The sequence below is a fragment of the Theropithecus gelada genome, chromosome 4 (assembly GCF_003255815.1).
Source record: "Theropithecus gelada isolate Dixy chromosome 4, Tgel_1.0, whole genome shotgun sequence".
Taxonomy (NCBI): Eukaryota; Metazoa; Chordata; class Mammalia; order Primates; family Cercopithecidae; genus Theropithecus; species Theropithecus gelada.
In genome coordinates this window covers 44,036,230-44,061,269 of record NC_037671.1, presented here as the reverse complement: position 1 = coordinate 44,061,269, position 25,040 = coordinate 44,036,230, and the positions used below count along the sequence as shown (strand labels likewise).

At 54.2% G+C, this 25,040-nt stretch overlaps 2 protein-coding genes across 6 annotated transcripts in view; both read left to right on the top strand.

The window, feature by feature from the left end:
* The first annotated feature begins 647 nt into the window (after positions 1-647).
* Positions 648-11,082, top strand: PGC (progastricsin). 2 transcript variants are annotated; one of them, XM_025383836.1, is made up of 9 exons: positions 648-767; positions 3,229-3,379; positions 3,523-3,640; positions 4,629-4,747; positions 5,535-5,734; positions 7,373-7,492; positions 8,033-8,180; positions 9,969-10,067; positions 10,789-11,082. In XM_025383836.1, the coding sequence occupies exons 1-9, from the start codon at positions 709-711 to the stop codon at positions 10,939-10,941; spliced, it is 1,167 nt and encodes a 388-aa protein (XP_025239621.1). In that variant the 5' UTR covers positions 648-708; the 3' UTR covers positions 10,942-11,082. The 2 variants fall into 2 exon arrangements, with proteins under 2 accessions (XP_025239621.1, XP_025239622.1); XM_025383837.1 differs by lacking the exons at positions 7,373-7,492; positions 8,033-8,180; positions 9,969-10,067; positions 10,789-11,082 and adding exons at positions 6,178-6,225; positions 6,790-7,179.
* Positions 11,083-12,285: 1,203 nt separating this feature from the next.
* The window catches only part of TFEB (transcription factor EB), a 53,226-nt gene continuing 40,471 nt past the window's right edge, over positions 12,286-25,040 (top strand). For 2 of the 4 annotated variants that reach the window (XM_025384403.1, XM_025384402.1), the window contains exon 1: positions 13,020-13,192. Coding sequence is in view for 2 of the 4 variants with exons in the window: in XM_025384399.1 (XP_025240184.1) it covers positions 15,848-15,909 (62 nt within the window). In the remaining 2 variants the exon portion in view is untranslated. Of the gene's footprint in view, positions 12,400-13,019; positions 13,193-13,481; positions 13,642-15,792; positions 15,910-25,040 lie in introns of those variants that run through there. The other 2 variants (XM_025384399.1, XM_025384401.1) reach the window with 2 other exon arrangements.

Here is a 25,040-nt window from a genome sequence, read left to right as displayed (position 1 = left end):
TCCTGACCCTCTGACACCCCTATCTCCTCCCCTGAGGGTTTGAGGGTGCTAGGAGTTAGGACTTAGAGTCAAAACTCCAAGTACACAACCTAAAGACAAGAAGTTCTCAATGATTTTGCCCATCCAGAAGACACTTAGCAGTGCCTGGAGACATATTTGGTTGGCACAATGGGTGGACTGCTCCTGATGTTGAGTGGGTAGAGGCCAGGGATGCTGCTGAACATTCTACAGTATACAGGATGGGGTCCACAACAAAGAACTATTTGTTCGAAAATGTCAACAGCACTGAGGTTGCGAAACCCTGGCTATAGATCCTATCTATCCCAGCACTCTGCCTCTACCTTTTTCTGGCCCTCATCCCCAAATGCACACATTATGCCTCTGGTTTGGGGACAAGACGTAATCTTCGCCACTCCATCTTACAGCAACTTTCTCTCTTATCACTTGCACCTCCTGGCCTCTGATGCTTGAACTAAAAAGTCAATAAGATGAAAGTCTGTTGCGGCCACCCTCAAGAAGGAAAAATACACAGAAACAATTGATACACAAAGAACAGGGCACACCCTGGGTTGAGTGCATGGCTGCCCAGGGCAGCGACTAGGCTAATCCTGGGCATATAAAAGAGGAAAGAGTACCCAGGTCTTCACTCCACTGCGACTACAGAACTCGGAGTGGCTCTTCCTCTGTGGCCAGTTGGGGACCAGCATCATGAAGTGGTTGGTGGTGGTCTTGCTCTGCCTCCAGCTCTTGGAGGCAGCAGTGGTCAAGTGAGTCTGGGACCTGGCTGCTGGTGCAGGGAGCCTGGGTGGGAGCCTAAAGCCCTGCAAAGGGCAGCCGGGCCAGGGGACACCCTGCCTGTCTTTACTATGGGACTTCTGCTAAGGGAAGGGAAGCCTCCCTTTGCTGATGTTGGACAGGACACATGGGTGGAAGGAGACACAGCCCCTGCCTTCAGGAAACTTCCCACCAAAGGGAAAAGCACAATCCCTTCCCCCATCTGATGAGGAAAAGATAGACCTGAAACAGAGATGGTAGGGGTGACTACTGCCCAAGCAGCCCCTGAATGGCAGGTGTGGATTCTTCCCACAGAAGGGAGCAATCCTTTCTGGATAAGGGATATCTTATCCAGAATCCTTTCTAAAAATTGTTTTAAGGCTGAAAATTTACTGGCAGATGCCAAAATCATCTAAGCAGAAACACAGTAAATATAAATCTCTATACCCGAGGGGTCAGGAGAAAACTCTGGAGTAGATGGCATGGCTCACAGGCCGTTAGGAAGGCTCCCAGCCTGCCATCTTGCCTGTTATTTCTCTATCCAAGAGTACTTCCTGAGGCCAAGAGCTGGCTCCTCTCAGAAACTTCTATCAATATGCATATTTGGTAGAGGTGGTTAATTAATTTTCATAGCTCAGGCTGAAGGGGTTTAGCAGAGAATTTCTGGAGAACGTAGAGTCCCGAGGAAATGGGAATTAAGCAGGAATTCTGGAGCCTAGAGCAAGGCCAGAGTGGACCCCTAGAGACTCCCAGGCAATGGTAGCAAGGAAGTCTGGGGAGCAGAGTGCCGAGGGGGGTGACTGAGCCCATAGGAAGGGACAGAAACTGTGATTTCTAAGTTCCAACTCCAGCGCTGATCTGTGGTCCAGACCACCCAGACCAACTTCCCATGGTCCTGGTGTCCTGAAAAGAGCAATGATGGGGCCTAGGACATGCAATTAGCAGCTGGGACAGAACTAGGACCCTGTGTCCTGAGTCCCAGCTAGTGCTGTTGCCCTTGCTCCATGCTCTGTCACATCCAGCTGTTGCCAGGTGCCTGAGGGCCGCCATAGGAAGGAACTCTGGGGTGAACTTTGCCATCTCTGAAATTTTCTTTTTTTATTTGAAACAGAACTTTGCTCTTGTTGCCCAGGCTGGAGTGCAATGGTGCGATCTCGGCTCACTGCAACCCCTGCCTCACAGGTTCAAGCGATTCTCCCACCTCAGCCTCCCGAGTAGCTGGGATTACAGGCATGCGCCACCATGCTCGGCTAATTTTGTAATTTTAGTAGAGATGGGGTTTCTCCATGTTGGCCAGTCTGGTCTCGAACTCCTGACCTCAAATGATCCACCCGCCTTGGCCTCCCAAAGTGCTGGGATTACAGGCGTGAGCTACCGTGCCCGGCCTGAAATCTTTTCTTAAGAATGTTAAAAATGTACATATCCTGGGCCGGGCACGGTGGCTCATGCCTGTAATCCCAGCACTTTGGGAGGCCGAGGCGGGCGGATCATTTGAGATCGGGAGTTCGAGACCACCCTGACCAATATAGAGAAACCCCGTCTCTACTAAAAATACAAAATTAGCTGGGCATGGTGGCCCTAGCCTGTAATCCTAGCTACTCAGGAGGCTGAGACAGAAGAATCGCTTGAACTTGGGAGGCGGAAGTTGCGGTGAGCCGAGATCGCGCCATTGTACTCCAACCTGGGCAACAAGAGTGAAATTCAGTCTCAAAAAAAAAAAAAAAAAAAAGAAAGAAAAACCAGTACATATCCTGGGCCGGGCCCGGTGGTTCACACCTGTAATGCCAGCACTTTGGGAGGCCTAGGCAGGCGGGTCACGAGGTCAGGAGTTCGAGACCAGCCTGGCCAACATAGTGAAACCCTGTCTCTACTAAAAATACAAAAAAATAGCTGGGCATGGTGACAGGCGCCTGTAATCTCAGCTACTTGGGAGGCTGAGGCAGGAGAATCTCTTGAACCCAGGAGGCGGAGGTTGCAGTGAGCAGAGATTGTGCCATTGTACTCTAGCCTGGGTGACAAAAGTGAAACTCCATCTCAAAAAAAAAAAAAAAAAAAAAAGTACATATCCTGAAAAGCGCAATGCCTAAAGTCCCTCTTCCTTTCCTGGGGAGGAATCTATGGGATATTTGACAGCAAAGGGCCAGGGAGATAGGAGGACCCTTGAGATGGGGTGAGGAGGGCATGCATGGATGGGTGAAATGAATGGTTTTCTGAATCTTAGAGTAAGCGCTGAGAAGAGCTTTGGAAGAAAGAGGGGAAGAGGCAAAGGGAGGAAGAAACACACACACACACAGAAAAAGGCTGAGAGAGAGAAAGACACACACACAAATAGACAAGAGGGAACAGAGTGGCAGGGACGTTGAAGCATGCAGTTAAGAGAAGGAGAGAGAGAAAGAGAGGACTGGGAAGAGAGGAAGGAGGGAGGGCCTAGCCTCATACACAACCCTTCTGTAGAGTGCCCCTGAAGAAATTTAAGTCTATCCGTGAGACCATGAAGGAGAAGGGCTTGCTGGGGGAGTTCCTGAGGACGCACAAGTATGATCCTGCTTGGAAGTACCACTTTGGTGACCTCAGCGTGTCCTACGAGCCCATGGCCTACATGGATGTGAGTCCTGACCCTTCCTGGGGGTAACCTTCTCTCTGGTGTGGGCTGGAGGGAAGGGGCAGGTCCCTTCACTCCTCTGCCCATGGAGAAGCCTGGGGCCCCTGCATCCCTCTGGAACTAACAGCCTGCTCCATGGCCCCCAGGCTGCCTACTTTGGTGAGATCAGCATCGGGACTCCACCCCAGAACTTCCTGGTCCTTTTTGACACCGGCTCCTCCAACTTGTGGGTGCCCTCTGTCTACTGCCAGAGCCAGGCCTGCAGTGAGTGCTGGGCTGGGCAGAGAGGGGCGGCGGGCAGGGCAAGGCACTGATACTCTCTGGGGAAGGCCAAACTTCCAGAGGGAGCTCAGGACTGAGGGGAACTCAGTCCTGGGAAGGACCAGGGACATGTGCAGGGCCACACAGCATGCCCAAGTCAGAGGAAAGATGCTGGTCCTGCAGCTGGATGGCCCCTTTGCCTTCCCTGCCAATATGTATCCCTTTGCTTATACCAGCCCCTAACCCCCCACTCCCTTTTATTCCACTGTCCCCATTCTCTTTACTCTGGGCAGTGCCATTCCATTCAATGTGACTAATTTTCAGTCTATTCCATCCTACTCCATTCTACTCCATTCTATTCTGCTCCACCCCAGTATTTACTAAGTTCTCACTGAGTGTCTCCAAGAGACACAATAGAACAATATAGGATGTGGGCTCCATATTATAGTGGTTTTGGGAGATGGGCAGTGTGTGCTTTCTTAAGGTTGCCTTGGTCCCTGCTGAAGCCTTGGGGTTTGGGTCCTGACACCTTTGGCCCAAAGGTCCCTTGATGGCCCCACCCTATGCTATGACTGGCTTCTTGATGAGTGAAGGTGGGGGCACTTGGGGATGCCCTAGAGGGCTGGGGGGAATGCTGGGATGTGGTGCAGGCCCATTCGCTTTTTCATCTGATGAGTAATTACTCAGCAGTGCTGTGAGCCAGGTGCTCTGCTGGGGGCCAGGGACTCAGAGCTGGGTTCTCTGCAGCCCTGACCACAGGGAGGCCACAGTCCTGAGGCATCCGAAGATTCTGTAAGTCAGAAGGGGCTTTGGGGCCAAGGCTGGCCAGCTCCCATGGACCTTCCAATGCCACCCCTTGACTTGGCAACCAGGGATGCTGAGGTCCCAGGATGTGAGCGCAGCCTGAGCTGAGGTGGGAACCCAGCACGCCTGAGAGCTGAGCAGCCTCGCCCCAGCCAGCCTGACTCCCCATGCCCTGACTTCCCTGCAGCCAGTCATTCCCGCTTCAACCCCAGCGAGTCCTCCACCTACTCCACCAACGGGCAGACCTTCTCCCTGCAGTATGGCAGCGGCAGCCTCACCGGCTTCTTTGGCTACGACACCCTGACTGTGAGTTGGCATGGGGAGTGGAGGCTGAGGCTATGAGCTGTAAGCTGGAGGGGACAGTTAGATGGAGTCCCCTGAAACACAGTGGAATGCTGGTGTTCTGGTGTGCAGGACAGGAAGGCAGGACAAGACGGGTCCATTCAGTCACTCCCCCAACACTCACTGGTGGCCACCATGTGCCAGGCACTGGGGCACCATACTGAACAAGAGGGACATGGTCCTTTTCCTTAAGAAGCATAAGGCCTGGGGAGCTTAGAGAAGAAGGAGATGGGTGAGGAGGTGAGCTGTGGCAGTCAAGGAAAGCTATGCAGGAGAGGTGGCTCCTGCAACACCTGTCAAAAAGGGGCAGAGGTGGCCAGGAGCGGTGGCTCACGCCTGTAATCCCAGCACTTTGGGAAGCTGAGGCGGGCGGATCACGAGGTCAAGAGATCGAGACCATCCTGGCCAACATGGTGAAACCCTGTCTCTACTAAAAGTACAAAAAATTAGCTGGGCGTGGTGGTGTGTGCCTGTAATCCGAGCTACTCAGGAGGCTGAGGCAGCAGAATCTCTAGAACCAGGGAGGCAGAGGTTGCTGCGAGCCGAGATCGTGTCACTGCACTCCAGCCTAGTGGCAGGGTGAGACTCTGTCTCAAAAAACAAACAAACAAACCAAAAAACCAAAACAAACAAAAAAGTAGGGGGCAGAGGTGAGGAAGGGATGAACAGAGGCTTGAGGAGTCTCTAGGGGAACCTGGGGGAGGTGAGTGGAGTCAGACTTGTCACCTCCCCTTGTTTGTGTCCCCATTAGGTCCAGAGCATCCAGGTCCCCAACCAGGAGTTCGGCTTGAGTGAGAATGAGCCTGGTACCAATTTCGTCTATGCTCAGTTTGATGGCATCATGGGCCTGGCCTACCCTACTCTGTCCGTGGACGGGGCCACCACAGCTATGCAGGGCATGGTGCAGGAGGGCGCCCTCACCAGCCCCATCTTCAGCGTCTACCTCAGCGAGTGAGCAACCAGCTGGCCGGTCCCCACCTCCCGGGGTGCTCCCCCCAGCCGCCCTGGACAACTGAGGCTCAATACTCAATGCTTTGGGGTTTGGAGACATTCCAGCGGGCATCTGGCTCCAGTCAGTCTTGCTCCAGGGCCTCACCTCCGGGGCTTCCTCTCAAATCCTCTCCCAGCCACCCCACCACACCCCAGCCCTGCACCTGTCCCCAGTCCCTTCCGACTTGTCTTTGCATTCCATAGCCAGGATGGAATCTCTTCCACAGCGGCTGAACTTTGCCCTGAGTTTTGCTGCTCTGATTCTCAGCACCCCTTGGAAAGGCCTCCTGGTGGAGAAGCGGGTGGGGCAGTTCGCTCACTTCCTTCTGACCGAATGTTTTCTACCTGTATCCCTCTTTTGCATAGTAATGTATTGCTTCATCTCCTTTTATCTACTGTTCTAGCCCCGTCCTGGAGTCTTCTGGTCTAGGTCCACCGCTGACCCCTAGCAGGTTGTTATCCTTGCCAGTCAACACAAGCATGTGCAGGCATTTAGTGAGACGGGCAGTGGGTGGGGGAGAGCGGCCTGGGGCCTGCTTTTCTTTTTTCTTCTTCAAAATTAGCCAGCCACTGGCTTGTTTTTTTTTTTTTTTTTTTTTTTTGAGATGGGGTCTTGCTCTGTCACCCGGTCTGCAGTGCAGTGGTGCAGTCTCGGCTCACTGCAACCTCTGCCTCCCGGATTCAAGCTACTCTCTAGCCTCAGCCTCCCGAGTAGCTAGGATTACAGGCGTGCGCCACTGCGTTCGGCTAATTGTTGTACTTTTAGTAGAGACGGGGTTTCACCATGTTGGCCAGACTGATCTCAAACTCTTGACCTCAGGTGATCCACCTGCCTCGGCCTCCCAAAGTGTTGGGATTACAGGTGTGAGCCACCGCGACCAGCTTTAGCCAGCCACTTTCTAGACACAGCTTCATTGGGCTAATCCCGGGAATCTGAAGTTCAAGGACCTCACCCTGTTACTAATGTTGCTAACTTCCTCTCCACCTCTGTTTACGATTCCTCTGCGTGTAAACAGAGCAGCTCCACCCAGCTCCACACTCCAGCTACCAGGGAAGCCTCTGGAACAAACACGGAATATCCTTACCCCCTTCACCAAGACCCTACCTGTCTCCAATCTCAGCAGAAAAGTAACAAGCTGGGCCTGGGTGGGGCTCCCAGGGACATGTCTACCAGAGGCAGGAAGCGGAGGGGAGAGGAGAGCAGAGTGTGGGGTGGGGGTCCCAACCACTAGGGAACCCCCCAGATGTCAGCATCATTCGGGAGCCTGAGGCACTGGGAATTCCAAGGCCTGGCCAGAAAGCCCCAGTCTAAGGGACACATCCCCTTCCCCAGGGAGCCCCAATCTAAGGGATACAGCCCCATCCTCAGGGAGCCCCAGTCCGAGGGAGACACAGCCGCATCCTCAGAGAGCCCCAGTCCGAGGGAGACACAGCCCCGTACTCAGGGAGCCCCAGTCTGAGGGGAGACTCAGTCCTGTCCTCAGGGAGCCCCCGTCTGGAGCATGGAAGGAGCTCTGTTTCCCTGTGGAGGTGACTGCTTAGAAGGGAAGTCCTTTTCCCTGGCGCTCCCTGACTTCCCCTTCCCTTTCTCTCCTGCAGCCAGCAGGGCTCCAGCGGGGGAGCGGTTGTCTTTGGGGGTGTGGACAGCAGCCTGTACACGGGGCAGATCTACTGGGCGCCTGTCACCCAGGAGCTCTACTGGCAGATTGGCATTGAAGAGTGAGTCTGTGGTGGGGCCCGGGGATGTGGCACTTCCTTGGAGTGGGCTTCCAGGCCATGTCACACACACACACACAGTCTGGCACTGCTCTGGGATGGGGCAGAGGACCCCTGAGGCTTACTCCTACAAAGCTGCAACTGCCCTCTGCAGGAGTGACAAAGCCCAGCTCAGCCTGGAGAAGAGGGTGGGTGTGGACAACATAGGGCAGGACTTGGACTCCTGAACATTAGGGACCCTGCAGTCCAACCCCATCATGGGCTCACAGATTAGAAATGAGGGTGTGTTAACAACTCATTTGCTCAAAGTCCTTACAATGAATCAGTGGCCCTGGTTTTCAGTGTTTTTAGAAACTTACTTGACACTTTTGAGGAATAGGTCCCATGGCGTGATGCAGGGGAATAGCTGGATTGATCTTTGCAGGGTCCTCACATTCCTCAAGAAAGTAGCTGCAGCTGTTTGTCCCACAGCGGTAAGGAAAGCCCGCCCCAGCTGCCCTGAACTGGGGGAGTCCTGAGGCTGCCCGTCTTCTCCCCGTACAGGCTTCTCATTGGCGGCCAGGCCTCCGGCTGGTGTTCTGAGGGTTGCCAGGCTATCGTGGATACAGGCACCTCTCTGCTCACTGTGCCCCAGCAGTACATGAGCGCTCTTCTGCAGGCCACTGGGGCCCAGGAGGACGAGTATGGACAGGTGTGACTGGTGGGGGTGTCTCCCTTCCCCAGGAGGCTAGTCCAGAGGCATTCATGATTTCTCCTGAGAACACAAGAATAGCCATCTGGGCACTAGGCTCATGCCTGTAATCCCAACACTTTGGGAGGCCGAGGCAGGCAGATATTTTGAGCCTAGGAGTGAGAGACCAGCCTGGGCAACATGGCGAGACTCTATCTCTACAAGAAATACAAAAATTAGCTGGGTGCGGTGACATGTGCCTGTAGTTCCAGCTACTTGGTAGGCTGAGGTAGGAGGATTGTTTGAGCCCAGGAGGTGGAGGCTGCAGTGAGCCATGATCTTACCGTTGCACTCCAGCCTGGGTGACAAAGCAAGACCCTGTTTCAAAAAAACAAAAGGCCTAACTCTTGACCTCCATGCCTCTATCTGCCCAAGGCACTGGAGGCAGGAGGACCTGGGACGACTGGGGCTGGGGGCAGGATGGGGGCCTGGAGGCTTGTTCAGGTGGGGCCAGCTGCTTGCACCAAAGGGGAGTGGGAGGTTACTATTAGGCAGGAATTTCTTCTGAGCTGCAGTCACTCAGCAGAAACAGAGGAAACACTTGCTGGACTTTGGGATAAGAGCAAAATGATTGGAATGTGGGGCTGAGTATGTGAGCAACCAGGGCTGACCCTTTATCCGCACCTCCCTCACCTCCACAGGGTCATGCTCCCCTGCGCCTGTCTGTCCTGAGTCCAGCCAAGGGTTTGTCTAAGTAACCCAAGCCCACTACCACTAATTTTAATTTTGGGAGACCAATGGGGTGCTCATGCAGATCTGTGTTTTTCTTTTTTTTTGTTTGTTTTTTGTTTTTGTTTTTTTGAGACGGCGTCTGTCTCTGTCACCGAGGCTGGAATGCAATGGTGTGATCTCGGCTCACTGCAACCTCCGCCTCCTGGGTTCAAGCAATTCTCCTGCTTCAGCTTCCTGAGTAGCTGGGACTACAGGCATACATCACCACGCCTGGCTAATTTTTTTTGTATTTTTAGTAGGGATGAGGTTTCACCATATTGGCCAGACTGGTCTTGAACTCCTGACCACAAGTGATCTGCCTGCCTTGGCCTCCCAAAGTGCTGGGATTACAAGCATGAGCCTCCACGCCCAGCCATCTGTGTTTTTGTTGTTGTTGTTTGGAGACAGAGTCTCACTCTGTCACCCAGGTTGGAGTGCAGTGACACAATATCAGCTCACTGCAAGCCCCGCCTCCTGGGCTCAAGCAATCCTCCCACCTCAGCCTCCTGAGTAGCTGGGACTACAGGTGTGCACCATCATGCCCAGCTAATTTTTGTATTTCTGGTGGAGGCGGGGTTTCGCCATGTCACCCAGACTGGTCTCGAACTTCTGGACTCAAATAATCTGCCTGCCTTGGCCTCCCAAAGTATTGGGATTACAGGCATGAGCCACTGTGCCCGGCCAGATCTGCATGTTTTAAAATGCCACTTGCAGGCTGGGCATCATGGCTCATGCCTATATATATATATAGACACTTGCAGAGAAAGAGCAGAGGTTCAATCTCTAATATGGGAAATTGAGGCAAGAGGAGTGGGGAGGTTCTGGGATCACTCTAAATCACACCCATTCTGTGAGTCCATGGGTATAATGCCAGCATTACCTACACAGGACTTTCCCTTGGAGCTGCATTTTCTAGTCCAAAAACAGGCTTAGGGCTTGGGTCCGGGGCTCAGGCCTGGGATCCAGGGGCCGAGATGATGGGGCTGGTGGGTGCTATTGGGGGAAGATGAGTTAACCAGGGACCGATTCCTCTTGCAGTTTCTCGTGAACTGTAACAGCATCCAGAATCTGCCCACCTTGACCTTCATCATCAATGGCGTGGAGTTCCCTCTGCCACCCTCCTCCTACATCCTCAATGTAAGTCCTGGTCCCTGCAGGCTGAGCCACCATGATTGGGGGTGGGAGGAAGGGCTGGGGAGCTGGAAATGCTGGGTCTCCTACCTTGTGCCATTTTCTGACTCCGTGCTGCACTCATTTATCTTCCTCGTTCATTGATTCTAAACCCCCTTCTCTGGAACAAGGCTATGAAACAGAAGATTGTCATGTATGATCAATTATTATTAATTAGTGGGGAGAGGCACTGGGCTCTTTGTTGAGCACTTACAGACCACTGTGTAAAGCACTTTGCTTCATGATCCCATTTAATTGTCACAGTATTTAATGAGGGAGATACTCATTTCTGTTTTACAAATGAAAACTTGGAGGTTCAGAGAGGTTGAGTAACTGACTCAAGGTGACACAGCTAAGGTTTGAATCCAAGTTGGTTTGGCTCCAAGGTTTAATCACCAGGCTGATCTGCTCCAAGTTGGGAACAGGAGGGAGGTCTGTGGGAAGAGAAGTTTCCCATCATGGGGAGAAGAGACCCTGCTGAGGACCACCACAGCCTGAATGTACCTGTTCCAGAAATCCTCCCACCAGCTCTGCTCTAGTGGCTCAGCTGGCCTATGAGCTCTCAAGGCAGAGATCCTGGCTTCCTCAGCTCTGTACATGGGCTCCCAGTCCGGGGCTCAGAGCTGAGCAAGACCCAGCTCATGTGTGGTGAACAAATGAATGAGTGCTGCCTTTCTGTGTTGAGCAGAACAACGGCTACTGCACCGTGGGAGTCGAGCCCACCTACCTGTCCGCCCAGAACAGCCAGCCCCTGTGGATCCTCGGGGATGTCTTCCTCAGGTCCTACTATTCCGTCTACGACTTGAGCAACAACAGGGTGGGCTTTGCCACTGCTGCCTAGACTTGCTGCCTCGACACGTGGGCTCCCCTCTTCCTCTTGGCCCTGCACCCTCCTGGGGCATTGTATCTGTCTTTCCACTCTGGATTCAGCCTTCCTTTATTGGACTCTGGACTTTCTCTAATAATAAATAGTTCTTCTTTATGTTGGTCATCCTGTTGTTTTTGAAAGGGAGTTTTCCCTGAGTGGCTAGGAGGTTTCCTGGTGGGTCACTGTGATTCTAAGAGAAATGGGACCTAAGGCATGGCTTGGGATGGGCTCTGTAACCCTCAGAACTTAAAGTTCACACTTTTCCCCTGGAAAGGGAAGACAGTGGTAGCGCCATCATGGGTGGGTGGGCCGGGGGCAGGGTGGGGAGAGTGTTCCTGTGTGATAGGCAAAGAGGGCCTACTCTAACAACCTAAAATGCTCTGCTGGCTGGGCATGGTGGCTCACACCTATAATCCCAGGACTTTGAGAGGCCAAGGTGGGTGGATCACTTGAGGTCAGGAGATCGAGACCAGCCTGATCAACATGGTGAAACCTTGTCTCTACTAAAAATACAAAATTAGCCAGGCATGGTGGCACATGCATGTAATCCCAGCTACTTGGGAGGCTGAGGCAGGAGAATCACTTGAACCCAGGAGAAAGAGGTTGCAGTGAGCCAAGATTGAACCGTTGCATGCCAGCCTGGGCAACAAGCATGAAACTCTGTCTCAAAACAAAAAATAAATAAAAATAAATAAATAAATAAATAAATAAATAAATAAATAAATAAAATGCTCTGCTGACCCGATTTACCAAACTACCACCAGAACTACCCCAGTGACACTCGGACCCACATGTATGTCTACTAGCAGTGTGATTAGTGGTCTAACACACTCCAGGTCTAGGTGGCTGTCTCCTCATCTGCTGATCAAATTTGAATTAGAAGTTTCTGAGGAATTCTGGATGCCCATGTGCACTTGTAACAGTCATGGGGTCCTTTAGGGAGGAGGGCAATGCTGCCAGAAACTATTTCTTGGGGGGCTTCAAAAGGCCAGGGCTGTTAGGCTGATAGTATTTTTACCCAGACCCCTATGTCCCAGGATGTGTATTTGAAGAAGGGTTCCTCTCAGCTGTGGAGAAGAGGGAGAGCTACTTGAGTCACAGAGAAATGGAGCCTACTTGCTCTAACCAACTCAGCAAGGGATCTTGTGCCTTTGGACTTCATCCCTGTCCTCCTCAGGAGTCTCTTAGCAAAAGATACAGAAACCAGGAGCAACGTGGTATGTGGGGAAGGAAGGGGAGGACGAAAAAGAGGAGGGGGAAGGAGAAGAAAAGCAGGGGAGGGGCGGGGGGAGGAGACAGGGAAAAAGGGGCGGGGAAGAGGAGAAAGTAGAGAATGATGCCTCCGCGCCCTGTGAACTTCCAACAAGGGAAGGTGACATGAAAGGAGATCAGACAATTTCTGTCCAGCAACATGACAGCAAGCTCCGGCTGGTGAGTGGGGCGTCAATGTAGAATCCATAATGGGGGCAGGCTGCCTTCTACAGTCATATTTTACCCTGTCATTTGCCAGTCTCACCCCGGCCTTGCCCCTTATGATCGGGGCAGGGATAAAAGCGCAAGATCCAGATCTTGCACCCTACTCCTGAAGAGAAACTGGAATTTGCCACAGGTGGAGTTTCTATGGCAACAGCACACCATCTGGGACCCTCTATCTTAGACTGCCGAAGGACAGCCGGCTGCAGGTTCCTTCTAGGGGGTCGGACACGCTACAGAATGTATCGTAGTAAGCCCTGGTTTGGGACATTACTGAGAGGAGAAAGAAAACTTGCAAAGGGGTAGAAGTGGAACAGAGGTTCCGAGTCAAGAGCCTCTTTCCCTGAAAGCTTTGGTCTGCTGAGCGGGACTACAAATCCCGGCGTGCCTAGAGGGAATACAGCGAGAACTACGCTTCCCAGTGGACGCCGCGGTCGAGCTGCTGGGAGGCGGGGCGGGTGCTGCCCTCTGCCGGGAGCGGAGGGAAGTGTGCGCGGAGTGACAGCCGGAGCCCGGGCGCCGGGCGCGGGGCTCGGTGACAGCGGAGGCGGCGGCCCGGGCGGGACGCAGGGAGCGGCCGCGGCGCCGACGGCGGCGGGAAGGGAGGACAGGGCGGGCCTCCCTGGTGGCGCGGGGCCTGAGCAGCCGGGAGCAGGTGGCGGGCACAGCTCGCGGGCCAGGCACCCGAACTTGGGACAAGTTGCCGGAGCCGCGGGGCGCGGGCGGCGGACAGATTGACCTTCATAGCGAGGTGAGCGGGACCGGGGGGCGAGGGGCGCGAGGAGGGCCCGGGACCCCCGACCCAGGCTCCCTGGCCCCTATCCCGTGGGTCCCGGAGACAGGTGGGTGGGTGGGGGATGCCGGCAGGAGAGGGAAGCAGGACCGTGCGCGCCGCCACCCACCCGCAGTCCGTCCGCCCCCGGGCGCCCAGCGAGTGGCCCGAGCGGCGCTGCCCGCCGAGCCGGGAGCCCCCTCGGCCCCTCCCTTCAGGCGCGGGCCGGGGGCGGCTTCTCTGCGACCTTATGTAACCGGGCGGGAGGGGCCGGGCGGGCATGGCCTTCCCGGCCCGGAGCTGGGAGTCGAAGGGGCGGGAGGCGTGATGGTGAACTTGCAAGAAGTTTGAGGGACGCGCGGGCCCCGCGCCCACTCCCCCTCCACCGGACCCGGCTGGGGCAGACGATGCCGGAGAGGGGGTCGGAGGTAGGGGAGGTTTGCGGGGGCTGAGTCTGGCCCGGCCAGCGGGGGGAGTGGGAGGGCCGGAGTGGCGCCACGCCCCGGGGGCTGGGCTGCTGGAGGTGGGGGCGGGTGGAAGTACCATCTCTCCCTCCCTTCCCGTCCCTTCCTCCAGCTCGGTCCCTTGAAGAAGCCGCCCCTGGCCTCGTCCTCTCGAGTCCCTGGGCAGTCTCTTTCTCCCCGTGGGTTATTCCATGACCCTGGGAACACCAACCCCGGAGCGCTCCCTCCGTGCGCCCCGTTGTCTGCCTCCCCCGGAGTTCCCAGCCGCCTGCCCGCCCCCCGAGTTTCCCCCTCCCCCCGTCTCAGTCCCGAATCCCGGAAAACACACTCCCTTCCCCCCGATCCCCCGAGTCCGCGCCGCCCACCCCCGGGCTGTCCCGACCAGCTCTGGCCCAGCGCGTCCGCTCGCCTCCTGGAAGGGAGAGGGCAGATGCCAACTCGGCCCCCGCCCCTCGGCCCCCGCCCCTCGGCCCCCTCCCCGCGCGGGGTTCCGGCTTCACGCACGGCTGCCCCGAGCTGGTCTGGGCTGCGCGAGCAGGTTCGCGCCGCAGCCGCCTGGCGCGCCCCAGCCCCGCGTCCCGGGGGAGGAAGGGAGGGCGCCCGGGGCGGGGCTTGTCTGCGCGAACCCTGCTGGGCCCAGGCCCCCGCCTCCGTTCTCCGCCAGCCCCTGGCCGCTGCGCCTTCCCCCGAAACCCCTCTTAGCTCCAGCCGTCGTTTTCTCGCCTGTCCGTTCTGGGGACGGTTCAGCGCGGAGCTTCTGCACTCAACTTGAGCGCAGTTTTTGGCTTAGCACTCGCTGGGGAAGTGCAGGTTAATTACTGCCCAGCTCCCATCCCCTGCCCTCCCTCCATCCCGAGTGAGGGGCTGCTTCATCCCTCAGTGAAAGGATGCAGGCCCCTAGCGACACCTCTGGGATGTGGTGGCCTCAGGCCCCTGCACCCGCCCTGGCCGAGATTCCATTGGCCCAGACATGGCACTGTTGGGCAGCTGGAGATGAGGTGGGAGGCTGGTCTCTGGTTTCCTCCTGGGTGGCCAGATGCGGACGCGCTCGGTTAGAATGCAGTTCTTGGTGCCACGACTGGGAGACAGTCCTCAGGCCCTCCCCTCAGGGAGCGCACTGTCCGGGGAGGGACAGCCAGCAGTAGTTCCTGGCCTGCCAGGAGAGGCAGAGGAAGGGGAAGGGTCAGCTGCCTTGAGGTCCCTGCCTGCTAACCTGACGGTATGCTTTCACCATGCCGCTGTCCCCAGCCCCAGGACCGTGGGCAACTCGCCTGGCTCCCTTCTTTCCGTCTGCTTCTTGGCCGCGAGGCCCGGAGAGCTGGGAGCCAGAGGGTGTAAATGAAAGGCAGGGCTGTTTGGGTGACGACATGCTCTGCTTCTCCCCGAGGGAAGCCAATGGTGCTTACCATTTACAAGGCCTGTTACAGCTGCAGGGTTATTTTGTCCTCAACTCAGCTCTGAGAGGCAGAACCAAATGGGGACCCAGGTATCTTGGTCCTGGGTGCCCTGGAAGGAGTTCAGGAGCTAGGACAGGGGACACCCTAGGTGGGCACCGAATCCAGGGAGAGCCAGCTGGGCTTTTGCGGGCTAATGGCCTGGTGATTCACAGTCAGAGGTGGGCGGGGAGTGGGCCAGGGCAGGCAGGAGCCCTTCCAGGGTCCCACGTGCACTGTCACAGGCCTCCTCAGCCTGTTTCTGGAAAGCTGGGAAGTAGGTGGAAGGGGACTCCCACCCCTCAAGCCTGGCTGCCCTTTGAGGGTCTAGCTTTTGGCCCTGAGCCCTCCTGGGGCCCTGTTTATGACTGTAATTGCATCATTAGCCAGAGTTGATGGAGTTACTTAGCACCTGCCCCCACAGGGAGTGGCCCAGCCACCCCCTGGGTTCTGTCTCTTCCTTTTCAAAGTCAGCTCGGTTTCTGCAGGCAACAGGGGTTTCCCCAACCACAGCTGTCATGAAAACCAGGTTGGGCCTTTGTCCTGGGGATGGAGGTCAGTCAGCACTTGGGGCCCGGCTTGGGGCTGCCCTGGAGATGACCATGGAAATTGGGTTGGCCTCCTCTGATCGGAGGGAGGGAGTTCATGGTTCCCAGAGCTGCCAGAAATGTCCACATCCCAGGACGCAGTGAACACATGTGCATGTGCAGTGTGGATCCTCATCTGAGAGGAGGGAGATGAAAACACCCACCTCACAGGCTGTTGTGAGGACTAAGGGTGCGGCAGTGCCTGGTACATGGTGAGTACATGATGTTGCTTTCTGGGTTGGTGTGCAGTTTGTGTACTGGTTGTGAGTTTGTGTGTGTGGTTAAAGTGTCTACGAATGTGGGTATAGATGAATTGTGAATGTGTGCCTATGGGAGTGTAACAATAAAACAAGATTATATTAATAGAATATTCATCTCTTCTTTTATGCTATACTAGAACAATATCATAGTAAGATTGATTTATTACACAATAGTTGCCAACATTTATTGTGTGTTTACTCTTTACAGTGAGGTGGGAATTACTGTTTGCATTACACTTACTCAGAGAAGTTAAGCAAGTCACTTAAAATCACACAGCCTGGAAGTGACAGGATTGGAATTTTAACCTAGGTCTATTTGACTCCAAAGTCTGTGTTCTCAGTCCCTAAAGAAGACCACTTCTTCAAGAGGTTTCCCAGGAGTTCTCTCTTAAAAGGTGGGGTGTGGTGGTCTAGGGACCGTCTTTTCTCTATCCAGGGTTTCCTGCTCGAAGCAGATCTTTGGGAGGTCTAGGTGGGAGGATCGCTGGAGCTTAGGAGTTTGAGACCAGCCTGGACAACATAGCGAGACCTGGACTCAATTGAAAAAATAATATGTGTGGAAAAAAAAAAAAAAAAGCAGGGTAGGAACTTGCGGAGGCCCTGTCTGAGCACCATACCTGTTTCCTGGCCTTTCTTCTGAGCTGCCAGCATGGGTGACCAAAGGACCCCCTGCTGGAACCTGTCTTGACTGGTCAGGGAAGGAGACCGGTTCAGGCAAGATTTCCTAGGCTTCTTTGGAAGCCCCAGACGCCCAGGAAGGGAGGAGGCATCCTTACTGATGGCCTCCTAGGTGCCCAGCTTTGTGCCATGCACTCCATGTCCATTAACGTACAGTGCAGCCCTCAGCAGGCCCTTGTTTAATCAGATGTGCAGAAGAGGCTGTGGGGATCACTGGGTGAGAATGGGACGGCAGTGAAAGTCATAAGAGCACTGGACCAGAAATCAAGAGCCCCCACTCTGCCTCTCACCGACTGTGTGGCTGGGCAGGTCTCTGCTCTGTTCAGCCTCAGTTTCCATATCTGTGAATCTGGATCATCTGTGGGATTCCCTCCAAAGTGAACCTTCTACAAATCTTTGCCAAAGGCACTGGGGAGGAAGAGACAGGAAGAGAAAGGAAGGGGTGATGGGGGTGGGTTGTTAGGGGTGTTTGGGAGATGCTGCAGTCCGCAGAAATGAGCTTTAGCTAAAGACTGGTCCTGGGGAAGCAAACAGGAAGTTTTTCTTGGGACAGCCATAGCCACTATATATTGAGCACTGGGCCAGTGTCACCTGATTGGGGGTTGTTGAGAGCATGGGCTCTGGGGCCAGGCTATATGGCTTCACAGCTCTGCCACTTAACACAGTGTGAGCCTCGGCAAGCTGCTTAACCCTACTGTGCCTCAGTTTCCACACCTAAAAAGTGAGGGTTCTTGCCGCACCCACCTACTAGTGCTGTAGTGAGGGCTGAGTACGCCGATGTTGATGCACATGTGGTACTTAGAATAGCATCTAATGAACTCTTATGACTCAGTGAGTTATTTATTTCTCATTCTTACATGAGGAAATAGAGGCCTGGATAGCTTTAGGGAAGGAATAAAGACCTGTGGGTTGCAAACAGGCCTCCCCATGTGTCTAGCGTCCTCTGATGTAATGCTTTACGTGGGGCTTCCCACAGCTCTCTGTCCCACCACACCAGCCTGCTCTCCTCATTGAACAGGACGGTGCAGGGCACTTGGCAATCCCTGCAGCATCTCTACCACCCCTGCCCTGCCTCTTGGGTTTCCCTGGGTAGCGTCTGGTCTGGCCACTGACCATGCACTCCTAGCTGTGGCTGTCCCCTGCTCTCCTACCATCTGTCCCTCCTCCACGTTGCACCAGAGATACAGACCCCCTTGGCTGTGATGTCACTGAGGGCAGAGATAAAATTGCAGTGATAGGGTAGGATCTGGGACTTTTCATGCCCACAGGAAATGCTTTGCTGTGAAGTGGGAAAGCCTTGGGTGAGAGCCAAGAGGAGCAGAGGCAACAGGCAGGGTCATCACCAGCTTTCCTTCCTGGCTCTTAAGTGTGGGCTTAAGGAGGAGAAATGAGGTCTTTTGTCCAGCTTTCTTATGGAAACAGCCACCTGGCCCCATAAGATCCAGCACCTGCTTGCTGGCCACGCAGGCCACCTGGTTGGCTCTTAGGCATACAGCAGTGGTCCCAGAGTAAGATGTGGTGCCATAGGGATTAATGCAGGAATTCCACCAGACTCTCCATCCAGAAACCCGTGGCTCATATTCCCTCCTCTTAGCCCTTCCTTGCTCCTTCCCTATAAGCAAATCTTTTCCTCCATCAGGGCACACCTTTCAAAGAGACCGGGGCACTGTTTTATCTTACTGCAGCCTGGCTGGATATTATGATCACCTGCAGAGCTCTCAGACAACAGCATTGCATCTGAATCTCTTGGGGAGGGGCCTAGGCATCATTATTTAATTTTTTTTTTTTTTTTTTCTGGGATGATTCCAACGCCCTTGCTCTGGGGGAGTGGTTCTCAAATTTGGGCATCCTGAGAACTCCCTGGAGGAATTGTTTAAACACAGATGCTGAGCCCCTCCCGGTGTTTCTGCAAATTCCATGCGGTCTAGAATTTGAATTTCTGACAAGTCCTCTGGTGATGCTAATGCTGCTGGTCCCCAGAGCACATCTGGAAAACCAGTGCTTTGGGCCCTGCCGCTTTGCAGCTACCCAGGTGAGAGTCGCCCTTCTCCTGGGTTATGTGTCTCTGACTTTGGGGCTGGTAGGCATGTCCCCTTTTGAAGGCAGCTCCCCAGGGGCACGGATCACTTCTGAGACAATTTGGTGTCCCCTCTACAGTCAGTCCTTCCCCTTTCTCCACATGTCCCTACCTCCCATGAAACTGTCCACTGTTCGACCTTGCAGCTCTTGGTCCCACTGTCTGGGACAAGTGCTTGAAACTATGCACTGGTTGATGAAGGCAGGATGAGGCGGACAAACAAGGATGGCACTAGCTGAGGGGCCTCAGAACATGCGTCAGGGTCTGAAGCTGCTGTGAAGGTGCTTGGAGCTAAAGTAGCATTGTTGCAATAATTGGGGAGGTGTTCAGAGAGGACCCTCACTTTGTTGAAGGGAGGCTCTTAAAATACTTCCCATTGTTTCACTTTCCCACCTCATGGAGGGCAAGTATTTGATTTCAGCTTGAATCATAGTTCTTGTTGACAATGAAAATAATAAAGACACACACAGAAAGAAGCTGTTCCCTTTTCCTTTCCTCCCCCAGATCAGAGATGTAGGGAGGGTAGGGGGAAGGCCCCTGCTGGAGGTAGTGGAGTCTCTGTCATCTTCCAGGAGATCCTGGGCCGTGAGAGAGCAGATGGTTGGGAGAGCCTGGGGGCTGGCCCCTGCGAGGAGGGAGGGTGGAGTTGTCTGTGGAAACTGGAGGGAGTTGGGGTGAAGCCTGGTAGAAGGTGAGGAGAGGTGGCAGGTCCCACAGCCCTGCGGCAGGGGAGGCGAGGTGGGGCCGGGAGTGGGGGTGAGATTGGCATCTGAGCCAGCCAGTCCTCTGGTGACTGGGAACAGGGGTTTGGTGTGATTTGGTCCATGTTGTACCCCTAGCACCTAGAAGAGAGCCTCGTATATAGTGGCTGCTCAATAAATCTTTGTGGAATGGATGAGAGAATGAGATTGAACCCCCATCGTGTGCCCAGAAATGCGGACACAAAAAAATGCTCTGTCTACCATCTCTATCCTGCAGGTGCTTCACCAGCTGACACCCAGGGGCCTCGCCCACAGGTCCACAAGGTGCTGAGCCCTCTGCCTCTGCCTTGTCTCCCTCCCTGCACAGTGATCCAGGCCCAGCCTCCTTCTGGTGTGGGGCTCACAGTCTGTTCCTCCCCACAGAGAGTCTGCCAGCACCTCCCCCAACCCCCCTCCCCGAGTTCTACCAGTGGGTCTGTGGGGTGGGGCTCCGGTTTGTTTTCTCCTGTTTGCCAAGGGAAGTCACAGCCTGTCCTTTGCCTTGTTTATAATTGCTTTGAGGACAGCACCTGCCGCGGCCCCCCACAGTCCCTGAGGGGTGCAGAGTGGCCAGGAGGTGACACACTATACTGTCCACCCCCTGCTGCCTCTTGTCCCCTCCCGGCTCTAGCCAGGTGCACTTTCTGCTGCCCTGCCAGGACGGCGCTGGCTGGCCTTGCTTTGGGGCTAATTGGAGCCATAGAGCTGGGGGCCTTAGAGGGCAGCTGGCGCTGCCCCCATGTTGTCGAGAGGAGGGGCCCGAGGCCCAGGGATTCAGCAGCACAAGGCCTTCAGTGTCAACAGGCATGTACTGAGCACATCAGAGGTACCTGGCACTGGGCTGGCCAAGCAGGGTGGGTGGGAACAAGATCACAGCTTCTCCCGCAAAGCGCCGATGGCCTAGCCAGGGAATCTTAGTAACCAGAGGGCAGAGGGGGCAGAATGCGAGAAGCTAGTGTAGACTAATGTACTGAACAACATAAGCGTGGTGATACCTGCCCTTTGCCCTGAAGAGCATTCTCCTTGGGCCTCTTGCTGGCACAGAGACCTTGACTCAGCGTGGTTTAGGCCCTCAGCCCTTTCCACCCTCTGGGCCCCGGGAAGGGCAATTCTACTGCTCCTGGGCCCTCTCACCTGGGGGTCACCTCTGCAGGTTCCGTTCTGGACAAGTCCCTCCTTCCAGGAGGACTAGAGGCTGCTGGAGGCTTTGAAAGGAGGCTCTGAGCCACCCACCTGCCACTTGGAAGCCCTGGGGCCATGGGGAGAGGTGGTGCTGGATCAGGGCCGACAACTCAGGCCTCTTTGGACCTGCCTGTGACTGAGCCTCCATGCTTGGGCCTGGAACCCGGGGGCAGTGCCTCTGTTCCCCCCACCTCCAGAACCTTCTTTTTTGTTTGTTTGGAGACAGGGTCTCGCTGTGTTGCCCAGGCTGGAGTGCAGTGGCACAGTCATGGCTCACTATAGCCTCAACCTTCTGGGCTCAAGTGATCCTCTTACCTTAGCTTCCCAAGTAGCTGGGACCATAGGCACGTGCCACCACACCTGGCTAATTTAAAAAATATTTTGTAGAGATGCGGTCTCACCATGTTGTCCAGGCTGGTCTCAAACTGCTGGGCTCAAGTGATCCACCCGCCTCAGCCTCCCAAAGTGCTAAGATTACAGGCGTGAGCCACCTCACCTGACCACAAGCCTTTTTCCTCCCCTCCACCCTCCGCCACCCTCTGAGCCTCCATCTAGTTCCACAGCATTTGCAGCCTTGGACTATCTCTCTCCTGCTCTTTGTCTCCCCTTCTCTCCTTCATCTTTATTTCCTTCTCTGCCACCTTCCTTCTTTCGATGTGTTCAAAGGATGACTGGGGACTGCCCCACCAGTACCTTTCTCATAGTGAGCCTCCAAGTCCTGCTGTCAGGGGCCCAGCGGAATGGTCCACAGTAGGGGGAGGTGGCTGCAAAGGTGCCCAGCCTGATGCAACCCCCTACCCATGGCCAGGAAGGGGTGTGTGGTGGCCGGGACATCCAGGGCGGAGTGGCAGGTGAAAGAGACTAGGGTAGCCGGCTCCTGTGGGTTGAGGGGCAGCCAGCAGCCTGAGCCAGCTGGGGGAAGGAACCCTCCCTAGACAGCCCAAGTATTATCACTACTTCAGACCTTTGCCTAACTATAGGTTGTCATCTACTTCTTTGGATCTAATTATAGTGTTTTGCAAAACTAGGTATGGGAAGAAAATACTGTATCTATTTACTTATATCTCACCCTTTTCTTTCTTTTAAAATTGTGAAATATAGCATAGTTGCTTAAAAAGCATAGACATACACATATAATATAGTAAATAATTATAAAAGTGAAACCTTGGCCGGGCGCAGTGGCTCACGCCCGTAATCCCAACACTTTGGGAGGCTGACATGGGCCGATCACGAGGTCGGGGTTTGAGACCAGCCTGGCCAACATGGTGAAACCCCGTCTCTACTAAAAATACAAAAATTAGCCAGGTGTGGTGGCATGAGCCTGTAATTCCAGCTATTTGGGAGGCTGAGGCAGGATAATCACTTGAACCCGGGAGGTGTAGGTTGCAGTGAGCCAAGATCGTATCACTGCACTCCAACCTGGGCGACAGAGCAAGACTCTATCTAAAAAAAAAAAAAAGTGAACCCCTAGGCAACCATCACCCAAGTGAATAAACAACAGAATGTAGCTTGTACACCAAAATCAACTCATGTGCCCTCTACCCCCAGAGGTAACCACTATCCTGACTGTATGATAATCAGCTCCTTGCTTCTTTTATCATGTAACCACCTATGCCTGCATCCCTACGTCGAGTTTAGTTTTGCCTGACTCTGAATTTAATACAGATGGAATGGCACTAGACATCTTCTTTTACATCATGCTTTTCCCACCCAACAGTGTATTTGTGAGAGTCACTCATGTTGTGTGTAACCATAGTCTGTTAATTTTCTTTCTTTTCTTTTTATTATTATTTTTTGAGATGGAGTCTCGCTGTGTTGCCCAGGCTAGAGTGCAGTGGAACGATATTGGCTCACTGCAACCTCCACCTCCCCGGCTCAAGCAATTCTCCTGCCTCAGCTTCCCAAGTAGCTGGGATTACAGGTGCCCGCCAACATGCCCAGCTAATTTTTGTATTTTTAGTAGAGTTGGGGTTCTACCATGCTGGCCAGGCTGGTCTTAAACTCCTGATCTCAGGTCATCCATCCACCTCAGCCTCCCAAAGTGCTGGGATTGCAGGCGTGAGCCACCGGGCCTGGCCTTTAATGTATATTTCAACTTTAGTAAATAGTTTGTTAAGTGGCTGTACTACTTTACTCCTTGCTAGTGGCCCATAGAGTTCCTGTTGTTCCTTAGCCTTACCAACACTTGGTCTTTTAGACAGTTTAATTTCTGCCATGATGGTGAGTGTGTAACATGTCTCATCGTGGTGTATTGCATTTTCATTCTCATTTTTTTTTTTTTTTTTGAGACAGAGTCTTGCTCTGTTGCCCAGGCTGGAGTGCAGTGGTGCTATCTCAGCTCACTGCAAGCTTCGCCTCCCAGGTTCATACCATTCTCCTGCCTCAGCCTCCCGAGTAGCTGGGACTACAGGCGCCCGCCACCACGCCCAGCTAATTTTTTTTGTATTTTTAGTAGAGATGGGGTTTCACCGTGTTAGCCAGGATGGTCTCAATCTCCTGACCTAGTGATCCGCCCACCTCGGCCTCTCAAAGTGCTGGGATTACAGGCGTGAGCCACTGCGCTTGGCTTTCATTCTCATTTTTAAAATATACAATTTTGGGGTATGTTTGCTGACATCTATAATATATTTATGCATCGGGGCATATATGAGCAATTTGTAAGGAAAGAGGCATGTATTGAGGGTGCTCAAAAGTTTTCACTGATAGGAATATATGAGCAAAACAGTTGGAAGATCAGGGTAATATTGAATGCCAGGAAGGGGGTTGGCATGTAGCTTGGGACTTGGAAGGTGATACTGGTCTTGTGGGGAGACCCCCTAAGTGGCAGTGCCTGTTGGGGCTAAGAAGCCTCTTCCCAGAGGGTACTGAACCCACAGAGTACCCACCACCCTTCAGGCCTTCTTGCCTAGCACATCTGGCGGGGGAGGGGGGAGACTGTCAGGCTAGAGCCCTCAGCAGGTGTACCCTTCAATTTGGAATTGGCAGGTGCCCATCTTTTAAGTGCTTCTAGGGCAGTAGTTCTCCACTAGGGGTGATTTTGTCCCCCCAGGGGACATTTGCCAATGTCTGATGATATTGGCCAGGGATACCACTAAACATCTTAAAATGCACAGGACAGCCCCTATAACTAATTATCTGGCCCTGAGTGTCTGGTGTTGAGGTTGAGAAACTCTGATCTAGGAAAAGAGCCAGGAAACAGATTTGCCATACACTTGCTGCATGGCCTCAAGGAAGTCACTTAAGTGATTTGAGCCTCAGCCTCCTTGGAATCTGGAAAATGGGTAGCAAGGGTTGCTGCCCCTCCCCCCCATGGGGCTCTTGTCAGGATGGGGCAGATGGTGAATGTACAGGCATTTTGGGAGGCGTCCCTGCAAAGGGGCCTTGTGGCTGTTGCGTTCCAGTAGAGCCAGGACTTTTCAGTGCTGGACCTTCTTCCTTGATTGTGTTCCCTGTCCATCAAGCTGGAGACATCAGGTGACAGCTGTGAGCCTCAGTTCTGGTTCGTGCTGCTGCAGGGGCTGTGGGGTGCTTCCCCCACAGTCCCTGCGGGCCCCAGCCTTTTGATGAGGGCTGCAGAAATGAGGGGTTCTCTGGGAGCCTTGGGGCCCAGGACAAAAGCATTTCCAACTTTGTCCTCAGCTGGATGGGAGTCCAAGGTTGTGGGGGTGATAAGAGGTATTTATCATGTTCCTTATCTGAGGCCCCATTGCAGGTCTCAGGCAGCAAGGAGTGGGAGCCAGGGGTCCTCCTTGGGGGCTGTGCACACCCAGACCTGACTCCTACTCATCCTTTGTGTCCTTTCAGAATTTGCCAGCCCAGGGAGGCCCAGGGTTGGGCCAGAGTCTGGGTCAGTCCTCCCTGGGCCTCTCTGGCCTCCCTGTTCTGGTCTTGCCTCACATTGCTGGCATCTCCTACCTTCTCCAGGAGCCACAGCCTGCCTCATCTCCCCTCTGCTGTCCCCTTCCTTCCTGAAACTTGCACTCATGAAAGGGCCCAGTAAACTCATCCACCCTGAGATGCAGATGACCAAATAGCTTAACTTTTCTTAACAAAGGGTATTCGCTTATCAAAGATGGGAATCCCTTGGCCACCAGAAAGAAGCACTAAGTGAAATCTCTGCCCAGTCTCTTGGGTAGGCTGTTAGAAAAGTGCTGGGGGGCTGAGGAACCACCGAACTCGCATGTGTAGCAAGAACAGTTTCTACACAAGTGAAAAGTGTGCGGTGGTGTGGATCCTCCCGGAGCTGCCCAAGGCTCTGCTTGGTCTCAGGCTCCGTGTCAAGTTGGGCTGTAGTTTGGCCTCAACCTGGGTGTCTGGAGGCCCCGGGAAGGCCCAGGGCCAAGGCTGCAAGTGTATGGCCAGTCAGGAAGATGGTGAGCCGTGGGACTTCTGGCTAGAAAGACACA